Source organism: Felis catus, chromosome A3 (assembly GCF_018350175.1).
Source record: "Felis catus isolate Fca126 chromosome A3, F.catus_Fca126_mat1.0, whole genome shotgun sequence".
Taxonomy (NCBI): Eukaryota; Metazoa; Chordata; class Mammalia; order Carnivora; family Felidae; genus Felis; species Felis catus.
Genome location: NC_058370.1, coordinates 42604948 through 42631366, shown reverse-complemented (window position 1 = coordinate 42631366; position 26419 = coordinate 42604948). Strand labels below are relative to the sequence as shown.

General features: G+C 44.5%; 1 protein-coding gene across 1 annotated transcript in view; it reads right to left on the bottom strand.

The window, feature by feature from the left end:
* The window catches only part of PCSK2 (proprotein convertase subtilisin/kexin type 2), a 275158-nt gene that overhangs the window by 125016 nt on the left and 123723 nt on the right, over nt 1–26419 (bottom strand). The window contains exons 3-4 of the mRNA XM_003983799.6: nt 4547–4660; nt 2245–2353 (exon numbers count right to left, since the gene is read on the bottom strand). Of these exons, the coding sequence (XP_003983848.2) occupies nt 2245–2353; nt 4547–4660 (223 nt within the window). The remainder of the gene's footprint in view (nt 1–2244; nt 2354–4546; nt 4661–26419) is intronic.

Sequence of the window (26419 nt, the reverse complement as noted above, 5' to 3'; positions counted from 1 at the left end):
ATTCTGACCCCAGCTGCGTAAAAGACCCCAGGGAGACCAATAACAGAACTTTCCAGCTGAGCCAGGTCAACCCACAGAACTGTGAGAGAGAACAGTGGGGTGGTTGTGTTAAGCCACTCAATTTTGGGGTGGTTTGTTCTGTAGCAGATGACCAAAAAAGCAGAGAAGTTAGGAGTTTAAATGGGGGGGGGGGTGGGCAGAGAGTTCAGTTCTGGGGGGATTCCCAAAAGCTACTAAAGCAGAAGAAATAATATCAAACAGTAAACTCTGCTGAGACTTTCTTTCTAAATTTTTTTTTAATGTTTATTTTTGAGAGACACAGAGAGAGAGACCGAGCATGAGCGAGAGAGGGGCAGACAGAGAGGGAGACACAGAATCTGAAGCAGGCTCTGGGCTGTCAGCATGGAGCCCGATGCGGGGCTTGACCTCATGAACCGCGAGATCGTGACCTGAGCTGAAGTTGGATGCTCAACCAACTGAGCCACCAAGGCGGCCCAAGACTTTCTTTCCTAAAGGGTTTGGCTTCTCAAGCCAGGAAAGATGGATCAGAGTCAGGGCTCATCCTCCCCCTTTCTTCCAGTAAAGAAAGAATTCTGACATGGGCAGCACAGGCTGTTGGAATTTTTGTAGGAGCAATGTGCCCGTCTGTGGCTACCGCAGTGCCACTTTTAGGGTGCCCCTCGAGTCCCCCAGATGCTGTGTGATTACAATATATCCTAGGCAGACTTCCCCCAAACGTAGGTGCCTCTTTCTCCCGGGTGAGCTGGCTTAGCCACTTTTGGTTTCCAAAGCATTAGGAAGGGAGAAACAGTCATAAGCTCCCAACATCCAAGTTCACACGCGTACTTTCTCCTGCAGAGCTCCTTTCTTCTTGTGAAAGCCCTCGGCCACCGGAGAAAGCTTTTACATCCACTTCAAAACCTCTCACACATCAGAAAACACGAGGCATTGTTTTTCTGTGGATATTTAATGAGACTGTGCGAAGACAGCACCAATTCTAAGCATGCCGGCTCCCTGTGTCACCATTAATTTGGCTTCAAAGGCTTGCTTTGGAGAGCACAGTGTTCTTTGAGGTGCTTCAGAAGGGAAAGGCTCCATTGTTTCATCTCTGTATAGGCTTTCTGTGTAATTGCGTCAATAGAGCACAGCCGCACAGGGGAGCTTTTCCTGGAGGATCCAGGCGGCTGATGAAGGACAAGAGTATCTCCCCAGTGACATGACCGCAGGGCAGAGATTCTCCAGGACCTTGGCAGAGCCAAGGACGCGTATAGTTACAAAAACACCAATTCATCAAACGCATTGGTTTTTGTATCACAAACTATAGGAAATAGTTTGTCTGGCAGGCATAGGGGGTAAAATAACATCTTATAGGGGGCATATGTCATAAAATGTTTTCAAAGTCTGCTTTACCAGGGTTCATTCTGAAAGTAGCAATAAAGTCGAAATTTCTCCAGACTCCAATCCTGTTACCAAAAAGCTATTTTGTGGATGTAAAACCACACTGTGTAATAGAACTTTCTGTGATGACAGTAAAGTTGAATTGAATTTCAGCAGCCGCTAGCTAGCCCCTTGTGGTCATTGAGGACTTGAAATGAGGCTAAGGTGATTGAGGAATTGAATTTTTAATTTGATTTGGCCTTAATTAATTTAAACTTCAGTGTAAATTGCCACATATGGTCAGTGGCTATTGCACTAGACTGTGGATCTGGAGAAATAGATGATAAACACAAGTGGGTTTAGAAGATACTGGAGGTAAGGTATAAACAGTGGCTCAATAAGAAATTACAGGTCAGTGATGGTCAGTTTTCCTTCATTCATTTTTTTTTCTTTATTAATCCAATAAATATTTGTTAAAGGCATCCTGAAGTTTGAGGACCACTGATCTGGAGAAAGGGAAGGATTTTGCCACAATATAGATGGTGGTTGAGTTTAGCAGCATCTCCAAAACAGTGAATCTTTCTTAAAAAAATTTGTTTTAACATTTATTTATTTTTGAGAGAGACAGAGAAAGCAAGCAGGGGAGGGGCAGAGAAAGGGAGATAGAGAATCTGAAACAGGCTCCGCCCTGGGAGCGCAGAGCCCAGTGAGGAGCTCAAACTCACAAACTGTGAGATCATGACCTGAGCCAAAATCAAGAGTTGGACGCTTAACTGACTGAGCCCCCAAACAGTGAATCTTTTATATTGCAAAGGCATGCAAAGACACACTTGCTTCCAAATGATGCAAAGGCTTTGAAATACTCACCATCATCCATAATTCCAATGGTGACACCTTTCCCTGTGTATCCCAGCTCCCAAGCTTCTGCCACATTCAAATCAAGGCCAGGAGTGCCATCGGCTTGCCCTGTGTTGATCTGGTTCAGGAATTCCAAAGCAGAGAATCTTGTTAGTCTGGTGCAGTAAAGCACCTGTCTAAATGTTTGCAGCTGTCTGGTATTCCAGGGCCAACTCAAAGGCCGAGTCTTCCAGGAAACCATACTTCCGGATGTTTCCCCATCCACCTCTTCCAGCCTTCTCCCTCCATTTTTTTAAATGTACATAATTGACGTTTCTATGTTATGTAATTATGCAAACACAGTTTCAATCCCTCTATCTCTTGCATTTTAATGTTTATTTATTTTTTGAGAGAGAGAGAGAGAGAGAGAGAGAGCATGGGGGAGGGGCAGAGAGTGGGAGACACAGAATCCAAAGCAGGCCCCAGGCTCCAGGCTGTCAGCACAGAGCCTCATGCGGGGCTTGAACTCGTAATCATGCCCTAAGCCTAATCAGACACTTAACTGACTGAGCCACCCAGGCGCCCCTCAATCCTTCCATCTCTTATGATTGGATTGCTATCCTTAAACTCCTTAAAGCTGCTATTGCAAGAAACTCTCCAATTTGGAATTAAATGCTCACTCTTGTAGTCCTTATTTATACCTCATATTTTGAATTTAGCACATACTTTCTTGGATTATTCTTATTTGAATGTGATTTCCTTGCTCAATAACGATATGCTTTGCGAGAGAGAGCACATCCTATTTACCTTTAATTTCAGTACCACCACACCAAATCTTGCTTAAAAATGTCTGAGGAACTGATTAAAGATAGTTGGTTCACTTTTAGTGCTTGTTCTAATGGAGGAAAACAGTCCTTTCCCTAAAAAAAATTCAAAAAAGGAAACAAAGGAATTCCAGATAAATAGGTTCACTGCCTTCTTTTCATGCATCTTTGTCCTGTGCAGATTTTCTCAAAGATGAGTTGTGAAAACAGCGCAGTCAGAATTTGTATCGGCAGAAGCCCACAGTGACCCGTTGCTAAAATGCTGTGTGGATGTCATTAGCGCTTTTTGCAAAAACGACTGGTCTTCCAGGCACATGTTAAGCTTACACTCTCTATTACTTTGGAAGTTAGTAGAATGCCCACGTGACTGGGTTTGGCCAATGGAATGTGAGCTCGGGTGTCATTTGTCACATCCAGGCAGAAGCCTTAGGGCGCCAGTGTGTGCCCTGCTCCTTCCCCTTGTTGAGGTGCTCTTGAGAGCAGGGGTCGAGATGGAGCTGAGATGGAGACTGGGTCCATGAGGAAATAGGAAGTGTTGGACGTATAGTGAGTGAGTGGGCAACAGCTTCAATTTGTTAAGCCAGTGTGATTTGGGGGTTGGTTGTGATTGCAAGACCCATGGTAGCCTAACCTGATTAACACACAGAAGCCTTTTTCACTTGCCCAGATCAGATTTGTGGGATTCCATGCCAAAAAGCCAAGGGCACAGTCGAGCTGTGAAGATCCAAGAGGTAAGTTGTGATGCATTCCCATAAAAGTATCAGTCCACAGGGCTATAATTTAGTCTTCTTTCCTGATCATCACCTTTTGATCTTAAATAAGGTGAAGCATCACTCGTATTTTAAAATTACTCACTCCTTTCCCCTCAAGATGGCCTGCAGATAGATTGGTTTAGAGGCTCTGAGTCTCTTTTAAATACAACCCAACCTGTCCAAATGGGCCACGGAGGACGCTGGTGGGCCAGAAAATATTCACTTCACCTGACAGATTGGACCCCCAGGCCTTGAATCCTGCATCAGTGAAGCACCATGGATGTGACTTCCTGCCATTATTTTAGGAAGAACTAACGGATGCTACTTTCATTGCTTTGGTCTTCGAGCTCTCTTGCTTGTCCCTTGTGAAGTCGCCTGATTCTTTCTCTTATGCCTGTGGTTTCATTATGTCCTCCCATCACTCTGCCTGTTGAAACCCTTGGATTACTCCCCCTAGACCCTTGACTCAACTTCTGCATGATTTTGCAAGACTCCCCTCATGCGCTGGTGTGCTTTTTCAGAGTCTGGGGCAATCTGATCAGCAGAGATCGTGGCTATTTAGCAGTTCCAGAAGAAACAGATTAGGGAACATGATGTATGGGTGGTGATAGAAAATCAATACGTATCAGAGGGGACAGAGAGGTTCATGGAGTCAGATGTTGGCTGACATTGCATAGAATAATGAGGAAATAGAAATGAGTCTTTTATCCAAAGTCTCAAGGTGGGAAGTGTTAGGAATAATACGGAGATGCTTACCAGATACCACTGCTTTGTAAAAAGAGGATCATTCATGTTGATGTCAATCTCATTGATGTCTCTATACCCCCGCTTCTTTCTGTCAAATCCTTCCTGCTGCAAGGCCATCTTTACCTGAAATGACATATTGGCAGAACACCTGAATATCAACCTGAACACCTTCTTCTGGAATTCATTTCCATGAACTCAAATTCCATTTGTACATAAAGTGTATTCTTTTTTTTCTGCAGAAGCCAAGTTCATCTCCTGTACACTCTGCTCTCTATGATTATTTTCTGAAAGCATTTGCTCCTCTCTGTGCTGAATAAATTGGCCTTGGTGATGCCTCAAAGTGAGTTTCTTTAAAATGAGAATTCGACAGAGAAAAGTACTCTCAAGGAAGAAAAGGTGGTAGGGGTTGTTGAGGGAAATAAACAAAGCAACCCAATACTTCTATTAAGTAAGGAAGCTTGATGCGGATTCAGGGAGGGAGAGAGTGAAAACTGCATGGATTATTTTTCTGGAAGGCTTTCGAGCCTTTATGTTTGTTGACAGGATTGTGCTGTCACATTTGGGAATCAGCCAAAACCAAAACCAAGACTGAACCAGACCAAACCAAAACCGGACCAAAAGAAAACCTGTGTGAAGAGCCAGCTAGTTCACAGCAGAGCTTTCGAAGGTAAGTGAGGGATCTTTGAAAAGAAATGGACGATGTTGCCATCCTGGCGATGACAATACTTCAATTTTTGGAAAGTCAGACAGGACCCCAAGCCCTTGGATGGAAATGAAACTTAGGTGCTGAATTGTTCAAGCAGGTTCCTGGACACAGCTAGACTTTGTCCCATTCACGAAACTTTCCTTCACTTGGGCAATAATGCCTTTATCACCCAGTGGCTGTGGCCAGTCTCTGAACAGCTACAAACTCAAGGACTACGCAAATGTAGAAAAGGGTGTGGGCTGAATACGTAGTTTTAAAATTATATTTTGCTGCCCAACATCCATTTCTTCGTTTCGCAAACATCCTTAGTGTATTTGGGGGACTACCTGGAGTCCACTAGGTTCTGCATTGGTGGGAGTGAAATGTGAGACACCTTATCTGCTGCAAAGAAATTGCAGGCTCTCTCTGCCTCAGGGGAGCCCCGGTGGGTATGGATTTGCATCTTGGGAAAGTAATGTGAGGGGAAAAGGAGCCCTTGAAGGCTATTTATTTCCTAGGTTCACTCCCCAGACCTTCCCTGTAAAAGGTTCTTGCTACAGTTCCACAACCCGACCCTGGAGCTCCCCCAAGACTAATCTTTTGGCCTCTCACTGATTGGGAGCTCCCCATACCATTCCAGGAAATTCTCTTTTGCTTAAGTAATCCAGAATTGATTTCTGTTGCTTGCACTTGAGAACTCTGATTGGGACCAGGGAAGACAAGAGGACCCATGTCTACAGTGACGGTAGGGAGGGAAAAATGGAGAGATCATAAACGTGGCTGGAAACCTGCCCTCCCTTGCTGTCCTGGAATGTGCAGGAATGCTGTAGGAGAGTGGTACTTCATTTCCTTCTACACACTGACATAGGAAACCTGGGGGCTCGTTTGCCAGAAAATCTTTAATTCTACCAGAAACTCTGTATGTGTAGAAAAGAAGTGGTAGGTGTGGCATTTGCTCGATTCCTTGGAAGTATTCCAACAACAGATACTCACTTTGGCACATAACAAATATTTGGAAGCATGGGATGGATGTGTTTTCTTTTTTTTTAATTTTAATTTTTTTTCTATTAGAAAGACAGAGAAAGAGAGAGAGAGAGAGCACTCATGAGTAGGGGAGAGGCACTAGAGGGAGAGAGAGAGAGAGAGAGAGAGAGAGAGAGAGAGAGAGAATTCCAAGCAGACTCCATGCTCAGCACAGAGCTCAATGTGGAACTTGATCCCATGACCCTGGGATCATGACCTGAGCTGAGATCAAGAGTCAGAAGCTCAACAGACTGAGCTACCCAGATGCCCCACGGATAGATATTTTTATAATGGCAAAAATCTAGACATAACTAGTGTCCATCAAATGGAGAGAAATTATGATTCAAATATACATGCGCATATATGTATATGATGTGTATTTTCTATGTATTCTATATATGTATCTTCTGAGAAGCAGATGCCAAGATGAGATTAAATAAGCAAAGTTTTTATTAGGAGAGAAAATGCAAGACACTGCCATGCAAGCTTGACCCCGTAAAGGAGAGCATGAACAAGCTTGGGCAAAAGTGTCCTCAACTGCCCCATAGTGTAAGGAAAGTGTGACAAGTCTGTTGGGGTTCCAAAGTCGACTTTCAGAGGAACCCTGTGTCTCCCAGGGATGATCCTGCCTCAGTGCTCCTGCTGTGCTCAGTGACTGGCTGGAGCCGCCTGGGAAGCATGGCCTGCTGCCAACAGAGTGACAGATTTCAGAGCGCAGCAGCTGGGGTGCTTGGTCAATTACTCTCCTGGAAATCAGAGTTGTGCTCTATGTATCCTCACAGCTGTCACAGAACAGATAGAAGATAGATCTACCTACCTACACACACACACACACACACACACACACACACACGTTTATGTAAAAAGCCATAGTGCACCCCTCTTAAAACGTTTCTTTTATTATGGACACAGGTATTCAAGGAAGAGGGGTAAGAGTGTCGCTTTCACTTGGGAAGCAGCCTGAATTCTGCCATCGCATCTTCCCATAGTGGTCCTGAATAAGACCTTTATCTGCTCCGCTCATTAATGGTAAGCCTGGGTTGGCTTCCATTGCGGGATTCCCGTCATATTGGATTCGTTGTCATGACTGATTTTGTTGAGGTAGCATTGTTCCATTGCTAGGGTCTTTGCTAAGCAAGAGTAGCTGCCCCGTGGATGCTTGAAAACTCCCCTTTGGAATTGCTGATTCTCAGCAGCATAAGAACAAGCAGACCCACATCGGATTTCATCTTTTTTTAGATAACAGAGCAGGAATGGCTACGACAATAGCACTCCAAACTTAATTAGACTGAGTGCAGTCTAATGAAAAGACTTAAAACTCATTTCCATAAAATTAATTTTTAATTCCATAAATTAGGTTTTAATGGAGACCAGCGATGCTTTGGAACGCTGTGCTCTCTGGACACCACCCCTCCTTGCTGCTCAGAAGTGCCGAAGCATGACGTCGGTGTCTGCAATCTTGTCATTTAGTGTTACTGAAAATTAAAAATCCTAAGACTGCAGACCTTTCTGAGCCTTTTAGTTGATGTTCACGTCTTCAGTGAAGATCACAGTTACAATACCAAGACAGAGAACACCTTTAAAACATATATTTTTCTTGTTATATGCAAATAACTGGAGAGTACGTATTTTTCCCCGCAGTGATACCACGGACTACCATAAATTGCTTTCTTTTTCTGGGTTCTTGTCCAATGCTAATTTTCATTTAAACCTAATTTTTACATAAGAGTAATTGAACGACAGATAGAATTCTGCATTCTTTCTTCACTAAGTAGTGTACACAAGGATTTTAATATGCTTCTCTAGAGCTCTTATAAATTAATTTTTAATAGCTACCTAAATATCCCACAGAATAATGTGCAATAATTTACCCAATGATATCCCTCTTACTGGTCATTTGGATTGTTTTCTACTATAATTGAAATTTCCAGTAGCAGAAAGATGAGATTATTAACTATTTTTAAAGACCCCTGGAGGAGATTTCAGTGTTATAACCCCTCGTGTGATAAAACAGTTAATATCAGAGAAGTATTTCCTGGTGTTCAAATTCCTTCCGCACATTATAACTACAAGGTTACTTTTATTCTCTCTTTCTCCTCCTCTGAATGTAACCTTTCACACACGGTACCTTTCATTACCACTTCGATGTGGCACCAGTGGCCTGCAACTTAACCATAGCTCCTTGCCTTCTTGAAAAATAATGTACAGTTAGCTTAGGTATTTCATTTTAGACTGCTCATCCAAGTTGTCCATTGACCTAATCATTTACATAGATAAACAAGATAAGAAAGCAAGAGTGTTTGTTACTGGGAATTATTTTATTAGAAACAAAGAGATGGATATTCTGCAATTCTGGTTCAACTTTTAAATCTTAATTTGACACCCGTGCTTGAACAAGTTTTACTCCAGAAACTCCCTCCACTTCCTTCCTTCTTATAGTCTTTCTCTTTAACGAAGAATTTTCAATCATCAAATGTGTTTGTACGTCTACAATGTGCCGGTTACAGATCATTCTAGGAGGCAGATACTATCCCTGTGAATTTGCCTTCTATTTTAGAAGTTTCATTAACAAGGTACTTTCACGACATATAATCTTCTCAACAAGACTGTGGGGAGGGTATGGTTACAACTGAGGAAAGGAGGGTTAGCGGCCATTGTTCAGCTGTTGAAAACATGGCGGCTGACCAATTCTAAATCCTCCATACTTTCCACCAAGCCACATTGCCTCTTGCTAAGGCACGGAACACAGTCAACCTTCCAGTATCTGGGACAACTTAACTGTGGATCTGACTCTCTGAGGATCAGGGTCTGGATCACTCCCCCGCTGGGCTGATAATTAAACAGCTGCTAATTAGCATCTACTGTGGGGGCAGGAGAGGGGCCAGGAGAAAGATGAGCAATATGGGAAACCTGCTTCCAAAGGGTGAGACGACTTCGCTGGGAGTGTGGGAAAAGAAACAAAACACAAAACTGACATGTTTGTGAAAACGCTAAAGTTTTAGAATCTATGATGCTGTAGATGTGTTACACCATTATTTTGTGTACTACCAAGAATTATTTTTATGTACCACCTTCATGGGTTAAATTGTGTCCCTCTGAAAGATATATTGAAATCTTAACCTTCAGTACCTCAGAATGTGACCCTATATGGGAACAGGGTTGTTGCTGATGTAATTAGTTAGGAGGAGGTCATACTGGAGGAAGATGGGCCCCTAATCCAACATGGCTGGTGTTCTCATAAGAAGAGGACAGACAGACACACGAGAAGAATGCCACAGGAAGACATAAGGACACACACAGAGCAAAGCCATGTGAAGAGGGAGGAGGCAGAGAATGGAGTTATCCTTCTACAAGCCAGAGAACTCCTGGGTCTACTAGAAGGTGGAAGAGGCAAAAGGAGATGGGCTGCTAGAGATTTCAGAGGGAGCGTGGTGTCCCAACACCACGACCTCAGACTTTTGGCCTCCAGAACTGTGAGCGAGTTAATCTCTGTTGTATGGGGCCTCCCAGTTTGTGGTATCTTGTTATAGAAACTAATACAACCACTAAGAATTGAATTCAGCCCTAGGAGATTACTAGGACTCCTGAGAATGAAACCATGTCACGATGCTTCCTTCTCATTCGTAAACTTCATTTTGTACAGGAAGTGCTCTTGTAGTCCCATTTGGACAAAGACTTCTTCAACCATGTATAACTTTTGTAAAAAAAAAAAAAAAACAAACAAACAAAAAGAAAAAGCAAAAATGTTAGGAAATACATTGGTTAGGATGTTCCTAAACTGTTGCACATTTGGAGCCTCAGAATCGTCCACGTCTGTGTTTTCTTATGGGATGTCATCCTCCGTGCCGTCGAGCATGTTGGTGATCAGCATTTCTTGAAAGAGTGCTCCGCTGTTGCCTCCAGGATTTTCTGCTAAATTGCCAACACCTATTCTGCATGTTTTGACGCCCCAGCCTAAGGCAGTACGATGTCCTCACTCTTGTCATTTGCCAAGAGCGATTGTAAGACACGTGCATAAACCCATGCATTGGAGAACAGGTAGCGTGTGATCGTTTTTGCTTTTCTCGATTTTCTGATGGCAAACTTTTGAGCAGTTAACAAAGTGGAACTTCTCAAAGTTTGCCCCACCCCAGGACCGGAGTGAACTGGGTAAGGGTCATCCGTGGAAGCCAAGAGGTTTTGTAGAAAGAGCTCTGGATTGTGGTGCCGCAGAGGTGGGTTTGAGACCTGCACCTGCCCCTCCTAACTCTGTATCTTTGAGCATAATAGTGATATTTCTGAGACTCCTTATCACCGGAATGAGAGCAACTACTTCTGAGGGTTCATTTGAGGAATGAGTGGCCTCAACCTCTGTGGAGCACCTGTGAAACACAGCTCTGGGCACACAGTAAATGCCCACATATGTCAATTCCCCTCCCAGCCTTAAGCCAGCTCACCTCTACCTGGGGTGCACACCAGGTCACCCGGGGAGCTTTAGCAATCCCCACACATGGCCCACGCTTGGACCCAATCAGACTCTCCAGGGGATCCCAATCTGCCCCAAGGTTGACACTGTCCTGAAGGCCAATTTTCTTCCCCTGTAAAATGCCTATTTCCACTTCTCAGAATTGTGGGGAGGCTCTGGTGGGATCCAAGCTGTGAAATCCTCACTCGGTAGAGAGATCTGCAGATGGGAAGCCTTGGGGCCATCACCTCCCAAGGCGAGGAGGCAGGGAGATGCCCACTCTCCCTTAGCAGCCAGCTCTCCCAGTGCCTGTCCTGCCCTCCTTCTTGGTTCTTTCTCTGTGAGAGAACACGGTCAGATTGTGTCACTTACTCTCTGATTGGGCGGGACATCCAAATCACCCATGTGAGCTGCTTCTTTGATTAAATAAAAATTGTTGTTTTACTTTATTTATGTATTTACTTATTTTTAAGTTTATTTGTCTATTTTGAGAGAGAGAGAGCAAGCATGAGTGGGGGAAAGAGAGAGGGAGAGAGAGAATCCCAAGCAGGTCCCATGCTGTCAGCGCAGGGCCAGATGTGGGGCTTGATCTCATGAGCCATGAGATCATGACCTGAGCCAAAACCAAGAGTCAGATGCTTAACCGACTGAGTCATCCAGACGCCCCCAAAATTGTTGTTTTAAAATGGACAAGTAGGAAAGAAGAAAAGAAAAAACATAATTTCACACCCCCAACCTCCTGAGAATCCTTGTTGACATTAAAAAAAAAAAAAAAAAGAAGGTAACACATGTGCATGGCTAGAAAATTAAAGCAGTACAGGGGAAGGGAACGTTTCATCCCCCTCTTTCCTTCCTTGCTCTCAAATAGTTCTCTGCTCAAAAGTGATCACTGTTCATGACTTTGCATGAGTCCTTCCAGAAAATGTTTACATGTTTGCACTAATACACATACATAGAAAGAGGAGGTTTTTAAAAATTGTTTATTATTTGTTTATTTAAAATAAAAAAATGTTTATTTATTTTTGAGAGAGAGAGAGTGCATAAGTTAGGGAGGGACAGAGACAGAGAGAGGGAAACACAGAATCTGAAGCAGGCCCCAGGCTCTGAGCTGTCAGTTCAGAGCCTGATGTGATGCTTGAACCCATGAACTGTGAGATCATGACCTGAGCCAAAGTCGGACGCTTGACTGACTGAGCCACCCAAGTGCCCCAAGAGGGAGTTTCCTTTTTTAAAGGAGTATATTTATTTATTTATTTTTTTTTAAATTTTTTTTTTCAACGTTTATTTAGTTTCTTGGGACAGAGAGAGACAGAGCATGAACGGGGGAGGGGCAGAGAGAGAGGGAGACACAGAATTGGAAACAGGCTCCAGGCTCTGAGCCATCAGCCCAGAGCCTGACGCGGGGCTCGAACTCACAGACCGCGAGATCGTGACCTGGCTGAAGTCGGACGCTTAACCGACTGCGCCACCCAGGCGCCCCTTAAAGGAGTATATTTAGCATGATTCTTTTATAGTGTAGTGGATTGAATGTTCTCCCCAAAATATATTTCCCCCAACTATATATCCCCCCAAATTGTATGCTCACATCCTAATCCCTGGAACCTGTGAAGGAGACTTTGTTTGGAAAAAGAGTCTTTGTAGTTGTAACTCAAGATCTTGAGTTAAGACCATTCTGGATTATCGGGATGGGCCCTAAACCCAATGACACATATCCAGGGACCAGTGTCCTTATTAGACTCACACTGAGGAGATGCATACACAGAGAAGAGCAGAAGGCCAGGTGAAGGGGGAAACAGGGCCTGGAGTAAAGAGCTACAGCCCATGAGTGCTGGTGGCCAATAGAACCTCCAAGAGGCAGGGAAGCACTTTCTTCCTCTGGAGCCCCGGAGCGGCACAGCCCTGCAAGCTGATGGCCTTGACTTTGGCCTTCCATCCCCTAGAACTGTGAGAGAGTAAGTAGAAGTTGTTTTAAGCCACCGAGTTTGTGGTAATTAGTACAGTAGCCATAGGAAACTGATACAATGTCGTAAATTTGAAACGTGTGTGTGTGTGTGTGTGTGTGTGTGTGTATACACACATATACACACTTGTGTGTGTGTGTGTGTGTATACACACACACACATATATACAATATTGATGGATAATATCCATATGTTTGGTAAATATATATAGATATATTTTATAAAATGTAACCAGTGGATTTATATGTATAATACCTACATGTTATCTGTATATGATACCTATAATACCTATGTTATAATATCTACATCTGTTCTAATATAGATATGACATCTGGTAGTATCTCTTTTAAATTTACTCCAAAAAGATCAAGAAACATCTGCTGTTCTTCATGAAACATATGGATGGCTGTCAGACAACCTAAGGTGGCTACTCTGACCACCCAGGAATGTGTCCCTTAAGAACGCCAGGGAGTTGTGCTGTGGGTCCTGGCTGAGAACTGGTGGAGAGTGGAACTCTAAGACCTGCTCTGGTCCTGTGGAGCATCCGACAATGCCTCTGTGGGTGAAGCAGAGGGTCCCAAGCTTGGCCAGCGGCACCATCGCCTGGAGGGGGGTGGTGGTGGGGAGTTTGTCAAGAGTCCCTAGAGGTGGGCCTGGCCTCAGGGTCTCTTCAAGCTTTCCAAGTGCCTGATTCCTAAGCTGAGGCTGAGGAACTGCATGCTGGGGGCTCCTCCCCCTCCTCGCTCTTGTCCCAGTTCTCACACTGCTCAAACCACAGATGAGAGCAAGGGACAAAGCATCTATGCTTCCAGAGACCACACCAAGTGGTCTCTGAAAGAGAACAAACTCACATCTGTAAGATAACACAGCCCATCTACTCCTTGAAAAATCATCTCTCTGGATTCACCTAGTGCTAGCTGGGAGGGGCAGGGACGGCAGGCTGGGGAGGTGCGTGGGCAGGCATCAAGGCTACAGCAAGGTTTCCAAAGAATGTGGATCTTCTGTTTATTAAAAACCTCTTAATTTGCACACTAAATGACCTAGCCTTTATTATGGGCTGAGGACTTTTTTTTCCCTTGATAGGTTAAAACAAAACAAAAATAGCTGTTCCAGAAACATCACGCCCAACATGTTAGCTAGGACAACCGTGGGCGGGCTTGAAGATGCGTCCACATGGGGCGCAGGATTAAGGCTGAAGTCAGAAGGCTCCTCTGGCTCCTGGCCTGATCATCCTCCCTGGTGTCAATCTCCTGGGTAGGAGAGAAGAATTCAAGTCCTTTCTGATGTGTGCTTACAGAGTCAGTGGCCAACACGGACAGGCTCTGTTCTTCCTCTCATGAGATGCCAGAGGCACACTGGGGGCTTTCCCTTCAAGCTTTGAGTTGCTGGGGGGATTTGAAATGGATTGGGCTGGGCTTCATCTCCTGGAAAGGACGATATAGCTTTACTTCTATTTAGATAGAGTACTGACTTTTATTCAGAATAAAAGGTTGCAGAAAAGGAGGCAGTGTAGCATTGTAGATGAGAGATTGGTCTTTGGCATAGGCAGATGTAGGTTACGGGCCCCGATGTATCTGCCGTTCATCAGCAGTGTGATCTCATGCAAGTTGCGGAACCTATTTAAGGCTCAGTTTGTTCACCTGGAGAATGGGGATGAGCCCTGATACCAACTAACATTTATTGAGGTCTGGCTGTGTGTCAGGAGGGCTTTAAGTATTTCATGTACATAATTTTCACAACAACCTCAAGGCTGCTTAGGAATGAAGGCAGGACAGAGTGAGTGGCTGGGTAAAAGTTACACAGGTAGCCAAGGCAGAGCCATGGTTCAGATCTGTTCTGGGTTGAACTGTGTCCCCCTAAAAAGTCACATGTTGACGTTCTAACTACTAGTCCCTCAGAATATGATTGTATTTGCAGATACTGTCTTTTTTTAATGTTTATTTGTTTTGAGAGAGAAAGAGAGCACATGCACGTGAGCAATCACATGAGTGGGGGTGGGGCAGAGAGACTGGGAGAGAGAGAATCCCAAGCAGGTTCCCTACTGTTAGCGCAGAGCCCGATGGGGGGTCCTATCTCATAAACCATGAGATCACGACCTGAGCCGAAATCAAGAGTCAGATGCTTAACCAACTGAGCTACCCAGGTGCCCTGGAGATAGTGTCTTTAAAGAGGCTATTAAGTTAAAATGAGCTCCTTAAGGTGAGCCTTAATCCAGTATGACAGGTGTCCTATTCTAACACGAGGAAATTTGGACAGAGACACACAGAGGGAATGCTGTGAAGATATAAGGTCAAGACAGCCATCTCCAAGCCAAGGAGAAAGGCCTGGAACGGATCCTTCCCTCCTGGCCAACATGCTGACACCTTGATCTTGGACTTCAAGCTCCAGAACTGTGAGACATGCATTTTTGTTGTTTAAAACACCTGGTCTATGATACGTGGTTATGGCAGCCCTCAGAAACCCATAGGATACCAGAACAATCTGTTTGCACAGTCTGTATGCTTCCCTACTGCGCCAGTTGCTTCTCTGTTCCCACTTCATAATTTGGATTTTGGAGAGAATCAGATGAGATTATGCATATGGACCCCTGGCTCATAGTATATACTCAATAAATGCCTGCATTTGCTGCTATAATTGTTGCCAGTGTTCTAATATTTCAGGCCCTGTGGAAAGGCAGTGGCACAGTGTCTTCCAAAGCAGCCCAGGCACCTTTGATTCATTCTTACTGCTCTTAGCTAGTTGGAGACAAATTAAACATGGCAAGAGAAACCAGTTAGAGCCTGGCAGAAGACCCACCTACAGGAAGAACACAGCTCCACCCCTTTTTGACTTCACCTTTCCAAGGCAGTGCGTTATCTCAAATAAGAGACCCAGAAAGATCATTGCTGGGGGTGATGTGGGAGATTACAGAGGAAAGAGGCCACTCCTAAGCTTAGACACTCTAGCTTACCTGCTGTGCCACCGCTGCTGGCCTTGGTTGTCAAGATCCAAAAAGGGATCTAGAGATGAGAAGGGTTTGGGGAGGGAAGACGTGACCCAGGAAGGTCAGTCGCTGGGAGGGAGGGGGCAGGCAGGAGGCTGGCTGCTTGATTTCCCTCTTGAGCATGCAGGGATGCCTTTTTGGAAAGGCCAGTTTTAGGCAAATCACATTGCTTAACTTTTCAAAGAACAGGGAGTTAAGCCACAATTATGGCTAAATGCGCTGTATTGATTGCCCTCATTTAGAGAGGTTTGCCTATCTTGCAAGAATGAAGACAGTCAATTGAGGAAAGAGGATATGGCTGCATGCCACTGGTCACAGTTTCAGTCACTGCGTCTCTGTGACAAGATATTAACAAATTGGTATCTATCATCGAAAGCACTGTATACAAGATATACCATGAGATAAGTCAGTGTAATTAAAGAGGGATCAAACAACGTTTCTAGCGGAGCAAAATGCAAAGACAACCTATGGGAATGCCTTGAGGAGGTAAAATGCCATCTCCTGTGTTTGCTGGAATGTGTGTAGGGATTTGAGGTTGTGCTTTAGCATGATCTCAGTCTTCCTCTTGCTCCTATTTCCAAGATGGTGGAAGAATGTCATGGGTTGGATTAAGGGGGCTGTATTAAGGAAAAGGATATTAAAAGATGGTAGGCAATATGCCAGATGTTGAGGAAGGGATGGTTAGGCTGGGGTGTACTTGAGAGGACAATTTCCCAGGGCTGCCAGGAACCTGTAAATGCTGTCCTTGGCGAAAATGATGTGGTCCTGTCAATGAGGTTCTTTTGAGAGATGAGTGTGGAAAAGAAGCAAAGGGAGGCTGTCACTTTAATATATGAATAGCTTTGGCCACACACCTAGTGTAGACAAAGAGAGCCTGCCTGCGACATGCAGGCACGTCGTTTGTTTCCTAACAACAAACGGTGGGCCTCAGTGTAACCGAGAAGGTTTCTGGGAGGACACATGAGAGGAAGGCTCTGCCCCTGTCCACTCCAGCTGTGGCCCAACCAGTGTCCTCACACCTGACTAACCCACCCAGTGCTCTACCTTCCTGGGAAGGCACCTGGAGGTGAAGGTGAAGAGAAGGACCCACAGAGTAGGTGTCATGGTGCCCAGCTGGGAATTAATGGCTCCAGCACAGCAGGAACATAGCTTCCTAAAGCTCTGTCCCCTGCGAAACTTCCACCATGATGCTGATGCATGGCTGCTTCTGCTGGTGAACCAGAAGGAGGATGCTGAGTGAGGGCGGGTCTGGGATGCCTAGTCCCCATTCTGTGCTGCAGGGAGGGCTCCATGATGTGCTTCTGGAAGGAATGGATGAATCTGACTGAATAGGCAATGAAGCTTCACTAATTATCCTGTCTAATGGCCTGGTTTGGTCCTGTGGGTCAGTTACCTTCACTCTGTTTCTTTGACCGCATGGTAATTAATGATGGTGGCCTAGTCCCAGATGTTGCCTCACTAAATGTGCACGGGGAGATGTGGGGATGGGTGGAGATTGTGTATGACTTGATCCAAAGTCATGACTCTACCGAGGGCTAAAGACCATGCTCCAAATGCAATGCTTTGTGGCGAACAAGCAGTAGATTTGGAGTCAGAAAGCACTGGGTTCAGGTCCTGGGTTGATCTGCTTCTTATTTGTGTGTGCTCTGGGGCCCTCGAATTTCTGGATCCTGTTTCCTTCGTCTAGAGCAGGGATTGGCAAATGCAGCCTGCTGCTTGTTTTTGTAAATACAGTTTGTTGAACACAGCTGTGCTCATTCGTTCACATGCTGCTCCTGGCTGCTTTCTCACTCCAAGGGCAGACTTGAGTAGTTGCAGCAGAGACCATATGGCTAACGACGTATTTGCTCTCTGGCTCTTTATAGAAAAAGTTTGCTGACCCCTAAAGTATAACATGGAGATGATAGAATTCTTGCCTGTACAAGGCTTAATGGTGGGGAACACATGAAATAACCTTTTGTTGGGAACTGTGAGACATACTATAAATATTACTGCCTATAATTATGTTGAATAGCATGTCTATGGAATTCATCTCATCTGTGAAGGAAGAAGTAGGGGCAGAATTTTGAGTTGTAGTACAAATGGTGTGATTTGAGGGGCCCAGAGAAAGCTTCCAGTGACTCAGATCACCTCCCCTGCGCACCTCTACACTGACTGAATTCCAGCCACGAAGAGTTAAGCTTGAATTCTAAGCCCTCATTATCCATGTTGATTATGTCTCTATTTAAAAAGATTTGGAAAACAAGTCCTCTGGGACAGGCAACACATCCAGGTGTTACCATTTACAAACACTTGGGCATGAGGTCCTTCGTTAGATGGTTTCCCTCCAGTGAAGCTGGTTGAGATTGGTGCAAGAAAGGAAGGGGAGTTTATGGAAAAGGTGATTTTGAAACTCTTGGGCCGTTTCCAGGGCTTAGAATCGTGCACCACCAGAAGGGGTAGAATTAAGACAAAGGAGGCGAGAGGACATGGTGAGAAACCCCTCCGAAGTTGTTTCTAGATGCTCTTAATGCCTGACATGTTGCTGCATGGAGGGCCACGCCATTTATTTGCTTTGACAAATGTTGCAATACAGCTTCATTGTACATTTTCAGTGTGTGTGGGGGGGGGGGGGTACAAACCAACAAGCTGCTTGCTTCCAAACACAAATGGATCCTTGAAAGCGCATGGTCTCCTTTTCTTTCGCAAACTCTGAAGAAGGTTCGATTTTTGGGTTAGGACAATAGACCAAAGAGTTAAAGACGAGAGAAGATTCACTTCCTCGGTTTTTTCTTCCTAAAGGGCATCTATTTTTAATCTTCCTCAAAGGTTAGGCCCTTTGTCAACAGTGATGCCTTGCCAATTCCTTCCTCCTATCGGTCTTTCATTAGTTGCCAATGGAACAATTCCAGGTTGACGGGGTGGAAAAGAGAATGTGTGTTGAAATCGCAATTGGCATATGTCTGAAATATTTGGGGGCTGGTAGCTGCATCCTCTGCATCAGGCAGCCAGAGTGTAATTCACATGTCAGGTCGAGCAGCCCACGAATGACAAAACACCAACAAGGAATAAAGGTCAGAGCGATTGATTCTTAATACGTTTCTGCTTATGCACAGAGCACCCAGGGATGGGGTGTTAATGAGCCTCAGCACAGTAATGCAGAACAAACGAAGAAAATAATAAATCGGCTTTTCAATAGTGCCCCTGGAAGGTACTGAACCAACGGGTGCTTAGATCTGCCCTCTGACAAATGCAAGGAGAAAACAGTTTTTCATTCTGCAGTATCTTAGTTTTCTGTGGCTGCTGTAACAAATTGCCGAAATGTAGTGGCTGAAAACAACACAAAGGCAGCCTCTTACAGTGCTGGAGGTCAGAAGTCTCAAATCAAGGTACCTGCAGGGCTGCGCTCTTACCGGGGCTCTAGGAGAGGATCCATTTCCTTGTTTTCTCTGCATTGCACAGACTGCTGCATTTCTTGGTTCACGGCCTTCCTCCAGCTTCAAAGGCAGCAACAGCGGGTCATAGTCTTCATCTACGGTATTACTCTGCCCCTCTCTTCTGCTGCCTTCCTAGGAGACCTTCGCGATGACATTGGGCCCACCTGATCATCCAGGGTAATCTCCCTACCTTAAAGCTATTTGCCACGTTATGCTTTGCAATGTGCCATGACATATTCACCGGTTCTAAGGACTGGGATGGTGACATCTTGGGGGGCCACTATGCTCCCTGCCACCTGCGACACGGCAGCTGATATTCATGCTGGAATATGAGGCTGATGGTTGATATTTGTTCAATGAAGATATCCGTGCAGGGATGGAATTTGATGGAGACACAGAGCACCCACTACCATGAAAAGGAGAGCTGCCAGTCCAACCAGCTTTAGAATTAGAAGGACCTGCTCGTGAAGCTGTAGAAATAACATGTTCTGTGGCCCATCTATGTGATGTCCTGAAAATAAGATAACCTTGCAGCACAAAATCTGATATGATCATCCTCAGGCCCTGGCCCACTGTGGTGCATTTGAGCTCAGAAACACAAGGTCTCTATTAACCACCGAGGAAGCTATTGTATGTCCCTCTCCCACACGCCACCTCAGCCGTCCCTGGCCAATACTTCTTTTCCGCTTCCCCCAAGAAACTTCCATTTGCAAAATGCACAACTGACAGAAGGGAGGGAGAGACTGGTGGTGGCTCGTTTCATGTGGGGAGCCATAAATCACAAAGGCTGAGTGCCATTTGTGTGAGTAGAAGCAGGAAGAACCCTGGTGGCACTATATATAGCAGATTGCAATTTTCAACCCCTTCATTTGTTCGGAGCGTCAGAGAAATATGCAGTGGAGGTGGGAAGAGATTCCATCTTAACACTGCAAGTCCTTGACACATTGGGAACTTGGTAAAGAACTGTGCGCTTCCAACACCGCATCGGAGAAGGTGATTAAACTAATGAACAGAACCAAGGACAACCCATCAGTGAGTCAAGAGGTCAATGTTGGTGTTCTAGCTACTGTTGCTGCCATCACAAATTATCCCAAGACATGGTAGCTTAAAACGACCACTTCATGATGCTTACAGAGTCTGTGGGTCAGGAATTGGAAGGTGACACAGAGGGGTGGCTTGTCTCTGCAGTGTTACTTCTGGGGCCTCAATGGGAAAAGCTCAAAGGCTGAATGTGATTCAAGAGCTGGGGGCTATGTAAGATGTAAAAATGATCATTACTGAGGTAGGAGCTTGGGATACATCTGGCCAGAAGAACAATGCTGTTTCCTTTGGCCCTACACATGGCTGCCTTGCCCATTTCCTCTCCTCCACCATAGATTGGGAAGTGAGACAGAGGGTTAACTGGGGAAATAGCTTTCCCGCTCCCAAATGGCTAAGGTCTAGTTTTCTCTGCAGTCACCAGCATGATTTCTCCCTACAGAATACAACAGTGCTTCAGTCCAGACTTCGAGGTTGCCAAAGTATCCTCACCCCATCTGCCCAGCCTACATCTGCACACCACAGACTTTCCACCATGACTCAGACAGGCTAGTCTCTTTATAAACCCTCACATGTGCCCATGTGCCTCCTGCCCATACTCTCCGATCTCAGTGTTTTTGTGTCAAAATGTTGATGCACAACTGTTGGTTGCAGCCACTATAGAAAACAGTAGTTGGGGGGGGGGGAATCCTCAAAAAATTAAAAATAGAACCAACATATGACCCAACAATTCTACTTCTAAGAATACATCCAAAGGAAATGAAGACACTACCCTGAAAAGTTCTGCACACCCGTGTCTACAGCAGCATTATTCACAACAGCGAAGACATGGAAATAAGCTAAGAGTCCATCGATGGATGAATGGATAAAGAAGTCGTAGTATATATATATATACCACGTGGTGTGTATATATATATATATATATATACACACACACACACACACAACATACAGTATTCTGTCATAAAAAAGAAGAAATCCTGCCATTTGTGACAACATAGATGGACCTTGAGGGCATTATGCTAAGTGTGCTAAGTGAAATAACTCAGAGAAAGACAAACACTGTATGATCTCACGTATATGCGGAATCTTAAAAAAAAAAAAAAGACTCAGGAAAAAGAGATCAGATTTGTAGTTACCAGAGATGGAGGGGGTTGGGGAGAGGGAGAATCAGAGGAAGGCACAAACTTTCAGTTGTAAGAGAAATAAATACTGGGGATGTAACATATCTCATGATGACTACAGTTAACACTGTTGTAAGGTATAAAGGAAAGTTTTTAAGAGTAAAATCTAAATGCTCTCGTGAAGAGGAAAAATATTTTCTCTTTTTTTCGCTTTTCCTTTTTATTGTATCTCTCTGAGAAGATGGATGTTAACTAAACCTATTGTGGCCATCATTTCACCATATATGTAAGCCAGGCCATTGCATTGCACACCTTAAACTCATACAGAGCTGTAGGTCTATTATATCTCAATAAAACTGGGAAAAAATATCGACACACAAACCATTACCCACACCCTCCCCATTCTTGAATATCTGCTCCATTTTCTGAAAACAGCCAACATTATTTTAGCTGACTTCTTTGCAAAAGGGTTGTTTAAGTCATGCAGTTGGGACTCGAATAGTCATTTAGAGCATTGGACGTTTCCTACCATTGGGTGTACCCGCCATTAAACTGTAATTTTCTTGGGGGAAACAAAACCAAGTACAAAAATATATTTTGTTCCAGTTTCAGAGAAAACCCGGCCATTTCCAGGTACAGCTTTGCATTTCTAGAACTCTGGGCATGTGAGGGAACTATCGCCATTTCCATCCACCCCCCCACATGTGGCTGGCGTACTATTATTCCCTGATGAGATCTTATTTCTATTCACCCCTTTCCCCCACTTCCAGACATGAATTGGACCACTCCAGTTACACAAGCAAAGGAGGGGCACCAGGTTGTCCATGCCTAGTCAGCATTTTAAAAAACTATGTCATGCTTTGTTTCATGCTATACAATGTGGTCACTTTTACGCAGCCAGTTAATGAAATCTGAAAGGTGCTGTGTAGCCCCAAGGAGACTTCGAGGGGAAAGTCTTACTATTTTAATTGTTGAATAGGTGTCCCTAAAAATATGCGATATTTGTGACAAAAAATACATGGTATGTCTTTTTTCTTCCTCTTTTTTTTTCCTTTTAATGTTTACTTTTGAAAGAGAGCATGAATGGGGGGGGGGACAGAATAGGCAAATGGTCACTTTAAAATAAAAAACAGCAAAGGAGTGCCTGTGCGGCTCAGTCAGCTAAGCGTTCGACTCTTGATTTCAGCTCAGGGTGTGATTTCATGGTTTGTGAGATCAAGCCCCCAGTCGAGTCGGGCTCTGGAACAACAGGGAGGAGGCTGCTTGGGATTTTCTCCCTCCCTCTTTGACCCTCCCCCACTTGCGAGCATGCATGTTCTCTCTCTCTGTTTCTCAAAATAAAACGCATTTAAAAAATCTAAAAACAAAAACAAAAACAGCTGCAACAAAATCAAATTTCTTCTCAGGAGAGAGAACCTGAGTCCAGAGAGGTCTCAGGTGTGGAAGCACCTGACTTCAGGGACAGGTCAAAACAACTGCCTGTTCCACCTACAGTTTTCTGTCCCTGAACCCAGGCTCTTATGTGCAGAATGGAGGCATTTAGACGTTATTTTCCTTTCTCTTTTCTCAATGCTTTAAAACACCTTTACTATTCATTTCAGGGAAAACGAAGGAATCCCATTTTCCTAAAGGGAGATGAGGCGGTTTCCTCTTTTGGCTCCGTCTAGAAATTGGATAGAAAAGCAAATTTGTTTCTTAGTTTGAAATGAAATCACAGCATCCTGTTCGCATCCGTAGTTGAGGATAAAATGGACGTTCTTCAAACGGAATGCGGAGAATGTGCTCCAAAGACAGAGCTCGGCAAACGTGCCCTGTGATGGTCTTTTCCTTTATGAACATCACAAAAACCTAAAACCCAGCTCAAGAATGCCCACAGTTTTCACCTTATTCTGCTGAAAGCAATAATCCATTTAAATTCAGAAAACCTGGCAAGATCATTAGAAAGTCTCATTCTTTGGGGGGCCTGGGTGGCTCAGTCCATTAAGCGTCCGACTCCAGCTCAGGTCATGATCTCATGACTTGTGAGTTCAAGCCCCACGTCGGGCTCTGTGCTGACAGCTCAGAGCCTGGAGCCTGCTTTGGATTCTGTGTCTTCTTCTCTCTCTGCCCCCCACCCCCACTTGTGCTCTGTCTCTCTCTCCCTCTCAAAACTAAACACAAACATAAAAAAAAAAGAGAAAGTATCATTCTTTGGAGATTGTCCTTTGTTGTTCCTTGAGGTAAATTCTCTGGGAATGCATGTTGGGAATGGAGCCAACCAAAATCTCAAGAGGCCCTCTCCACCCCTCATCGGTGGTTTCCTTCCATATGGTGTGAGTTTGCAGGTGATTTCCAACCTGCCTTCCTTTGACCACCTGAGGAACCCCTGGATTTTTTTTTTTTCCTAGCAGAGGTAAACATACCTCAGTTTCCCTGGGTGTCAAAAGCAATATAGTGTTGGGTGGTTTCTAGAATGTCCTCTATACTAAAGAAATCCTGTGTTTGTCGCTAATGAGACAGACTACACAGGTCTCTCTTATCATTTCCAAGAATATAAGCAATTTCGCACTTGGGCCTCTAGGATGCACACCCCATCCTCCGAAATGCACAGCCCCATCTGTCGTTAGCACTGCATAACTGAGTCTTTAGTCAGCTCTCCTCAGAGGGAGCTACAGCCTCATCTCCAGGGATTGGTTGGAAATATTTTCCATGATGCTACTTAGTACCATCTGGGTGAACTATATTATGAATCGGCAAATAATAAAGTGTGAATAGTGGGCAATTTCCAATCTAAAACCAGAGGTGGGGGGGAGGTGCACCTGAAGCTTAACCAGCTTCACGTTTGGAAAACCATAACTGCCTTTGTTGCTCCTCACTTGATCTATTTCTACGTGGTCGGCCATTTGCCTGATGTTTGCTCAGCACCTGGTAAGCAAAGAGCTTTCAAAAATGGTAGAAAAGAAAATCAATATCCCTGCCCATTTAGTCGGCCTCTCACCATTCAGTGACATTCACACAGCGCTGGGGAGGGAAGCAGGAGATCAATGCATCTTAGGGACATGGAGAAGGCATTCACTCAACTCGTCTGAGCAATCGATGGCATTCAACTAGTTGCTAGCCTGGATTCAAGTGACTAGATTTTTATAAACCTGTGGCTTGTTTCTCTATTATGACATGCAAGCTCTCTGACTGATGGGAAGCAGCAGCAAATTATCCTCCAAGGAACCAATAATTATAAAAATCTCAACGGTAACACTATATGCAAAATGCCTTATAGTCTGATAACATGGTATTAGTATTGTGGCAGCTTTGAGACATGTCTAAATTCTGTGATGGTCTGTCCAATCAAGAGGTAGGGTGTATGTCCTTTCCCCTGCTCTGAGTGGGTTTGTGACTGATTCAACTAGTACCGCATGGTAGAAGTGATGCTATCTGATGGCTTCCAACAGTAGGTCAGAAAAGGCCAACTGGTTCTGTTGGTTTAAGTAAGCCAATAACCCATGTACAGAAAGAAGTTCAACTACACTGAGGCCAGTAGGCCAGAGAATCCATGTGAGAGTGCTCTGGTCAACGTTTTCTGCTGGGCTCCCAGCCTGTAGCCATGTGAGTGGCCCATCTGACAGCAACCATATGAGACCCCAAGTGGGTACTGCTGAGCCCTTTTATGAGTGAAGAAACCAAATCTCACAAGCCTCGAGTAACATGCCTAAAGTCATACAATTTCAAAGTTGCCAGTTTCTTCTAAGTTTATTTCTTATAATTTATTTTGAGACAGAGAGAAAAAGAACCAGTGAGGCAGAGGGGAAGAGGGGGACAAAAGAGGGGTTTATTATTATTATTATTTATTTTGAGAGAGAGAGAAAGAGAGAAAGAGAACCAGCAGAGCAGAGGGGAAGAGGGGGCAGAGGAGGGGCAGAGAGAAAGAGGGGGACAGAGGATCTGAAGTGGGCTCTGCGCTGATGTGGGGTTCCAACTCACAAGCCGGGAGATGAAGACCTGAGCTGAGGTTGGATGCTTAACCGACCGAAACACCCAGGCACCCCTCAAAGTTGCCAGCTTAATGCCAGATGTGTCCCAGTCTGAAACTAATGTCTTTGACTCTGTACCATACTGCCTTTCCAATTAGCCAGTTGATTGCAGGGGAAGCCCACCGCCACCGAAAATGTGTGAACAAAGATAGAAATCTCACTATTTTAGACGCTTCCTTGAAGATTCTGTTGGTGGTGAAGATCTAAAAGTTCCTCTCTCCTTCTCACAGGGTGGAACCCTTGGAAGCTTTCCTACTAGGTAGTGCCCCCTAGCACTAGTGATGCCCCTCCACCCCTTTCTATTTGTCCTCAGTAGCTTAATCTTTACCATCGGCTCCTCTGCCAAAAAGGCGGCCATCTTTTTTTTTTTTGAGCAGAGAACCAATAGTCATTGACCACTCAGGGCCCTAGACTACCACTACCTTTCCCCCAGTGGGCATCTCATCTGATTTTTGCTCCCCACATTGGGAGAGGTGTGCTGCTACCCTCACCTCGTGGAGGCAGAAATTGGAGCTTACGGAAGTTAAGTGACTTGCCCAAGTTAGTGGGTAAGTTTAAACCTACAGTTTTCTGACTCTCATTGTACTGTGTTCTTTTCCATTGTTCACAAAATACCTAACCCTTAAAAAATGAATTACATTTCAGGGCTCCTGTGGCACCTGGCACTTTCTCACACTGATGACTCAGGCGAGAATATTTATTTTCACTTTTAGAGGTGCAGGGTACCCAAAGGTAAAGCTGTTGTATTTTATTTTATTTTATTTTATTTTATTTTATTTTATTTTATTTTATTTTATTTTATTTTATATTTTTGAGAGAGAGAGAGAGCTCGAGTGAGCGAGGGGCAGATAGAGAGGGAGAGAGAGTGTGGAGCCCAGAGCACGGCTTGGGCTCATCAGATGCGGGGCTCCAACTCATGAACCGCGAGACCATGACCTGCGCCGAAGTCAGATGCTTAACCAACTGAGCCACCCAGTCTCTCCAAGGTGAAGCTGTTTTTCACTTAAAACCTCTGGAAAACCAAAGAGTGCCTGTGTGGCTGCTCTTCCAAAGCCCTAACCTTGAGAGTGTGCTGGCAGAAATGATTTCAGGCACAAATGTCTTGCTTGAATTGGTAAGTAATTGTGACAAGTTAGGTTGCCTCTGGCAAGTTATTGAACTTCTCCGGGTTTCTGTTTTATAAGGTGTAAAGTGAGAGAGA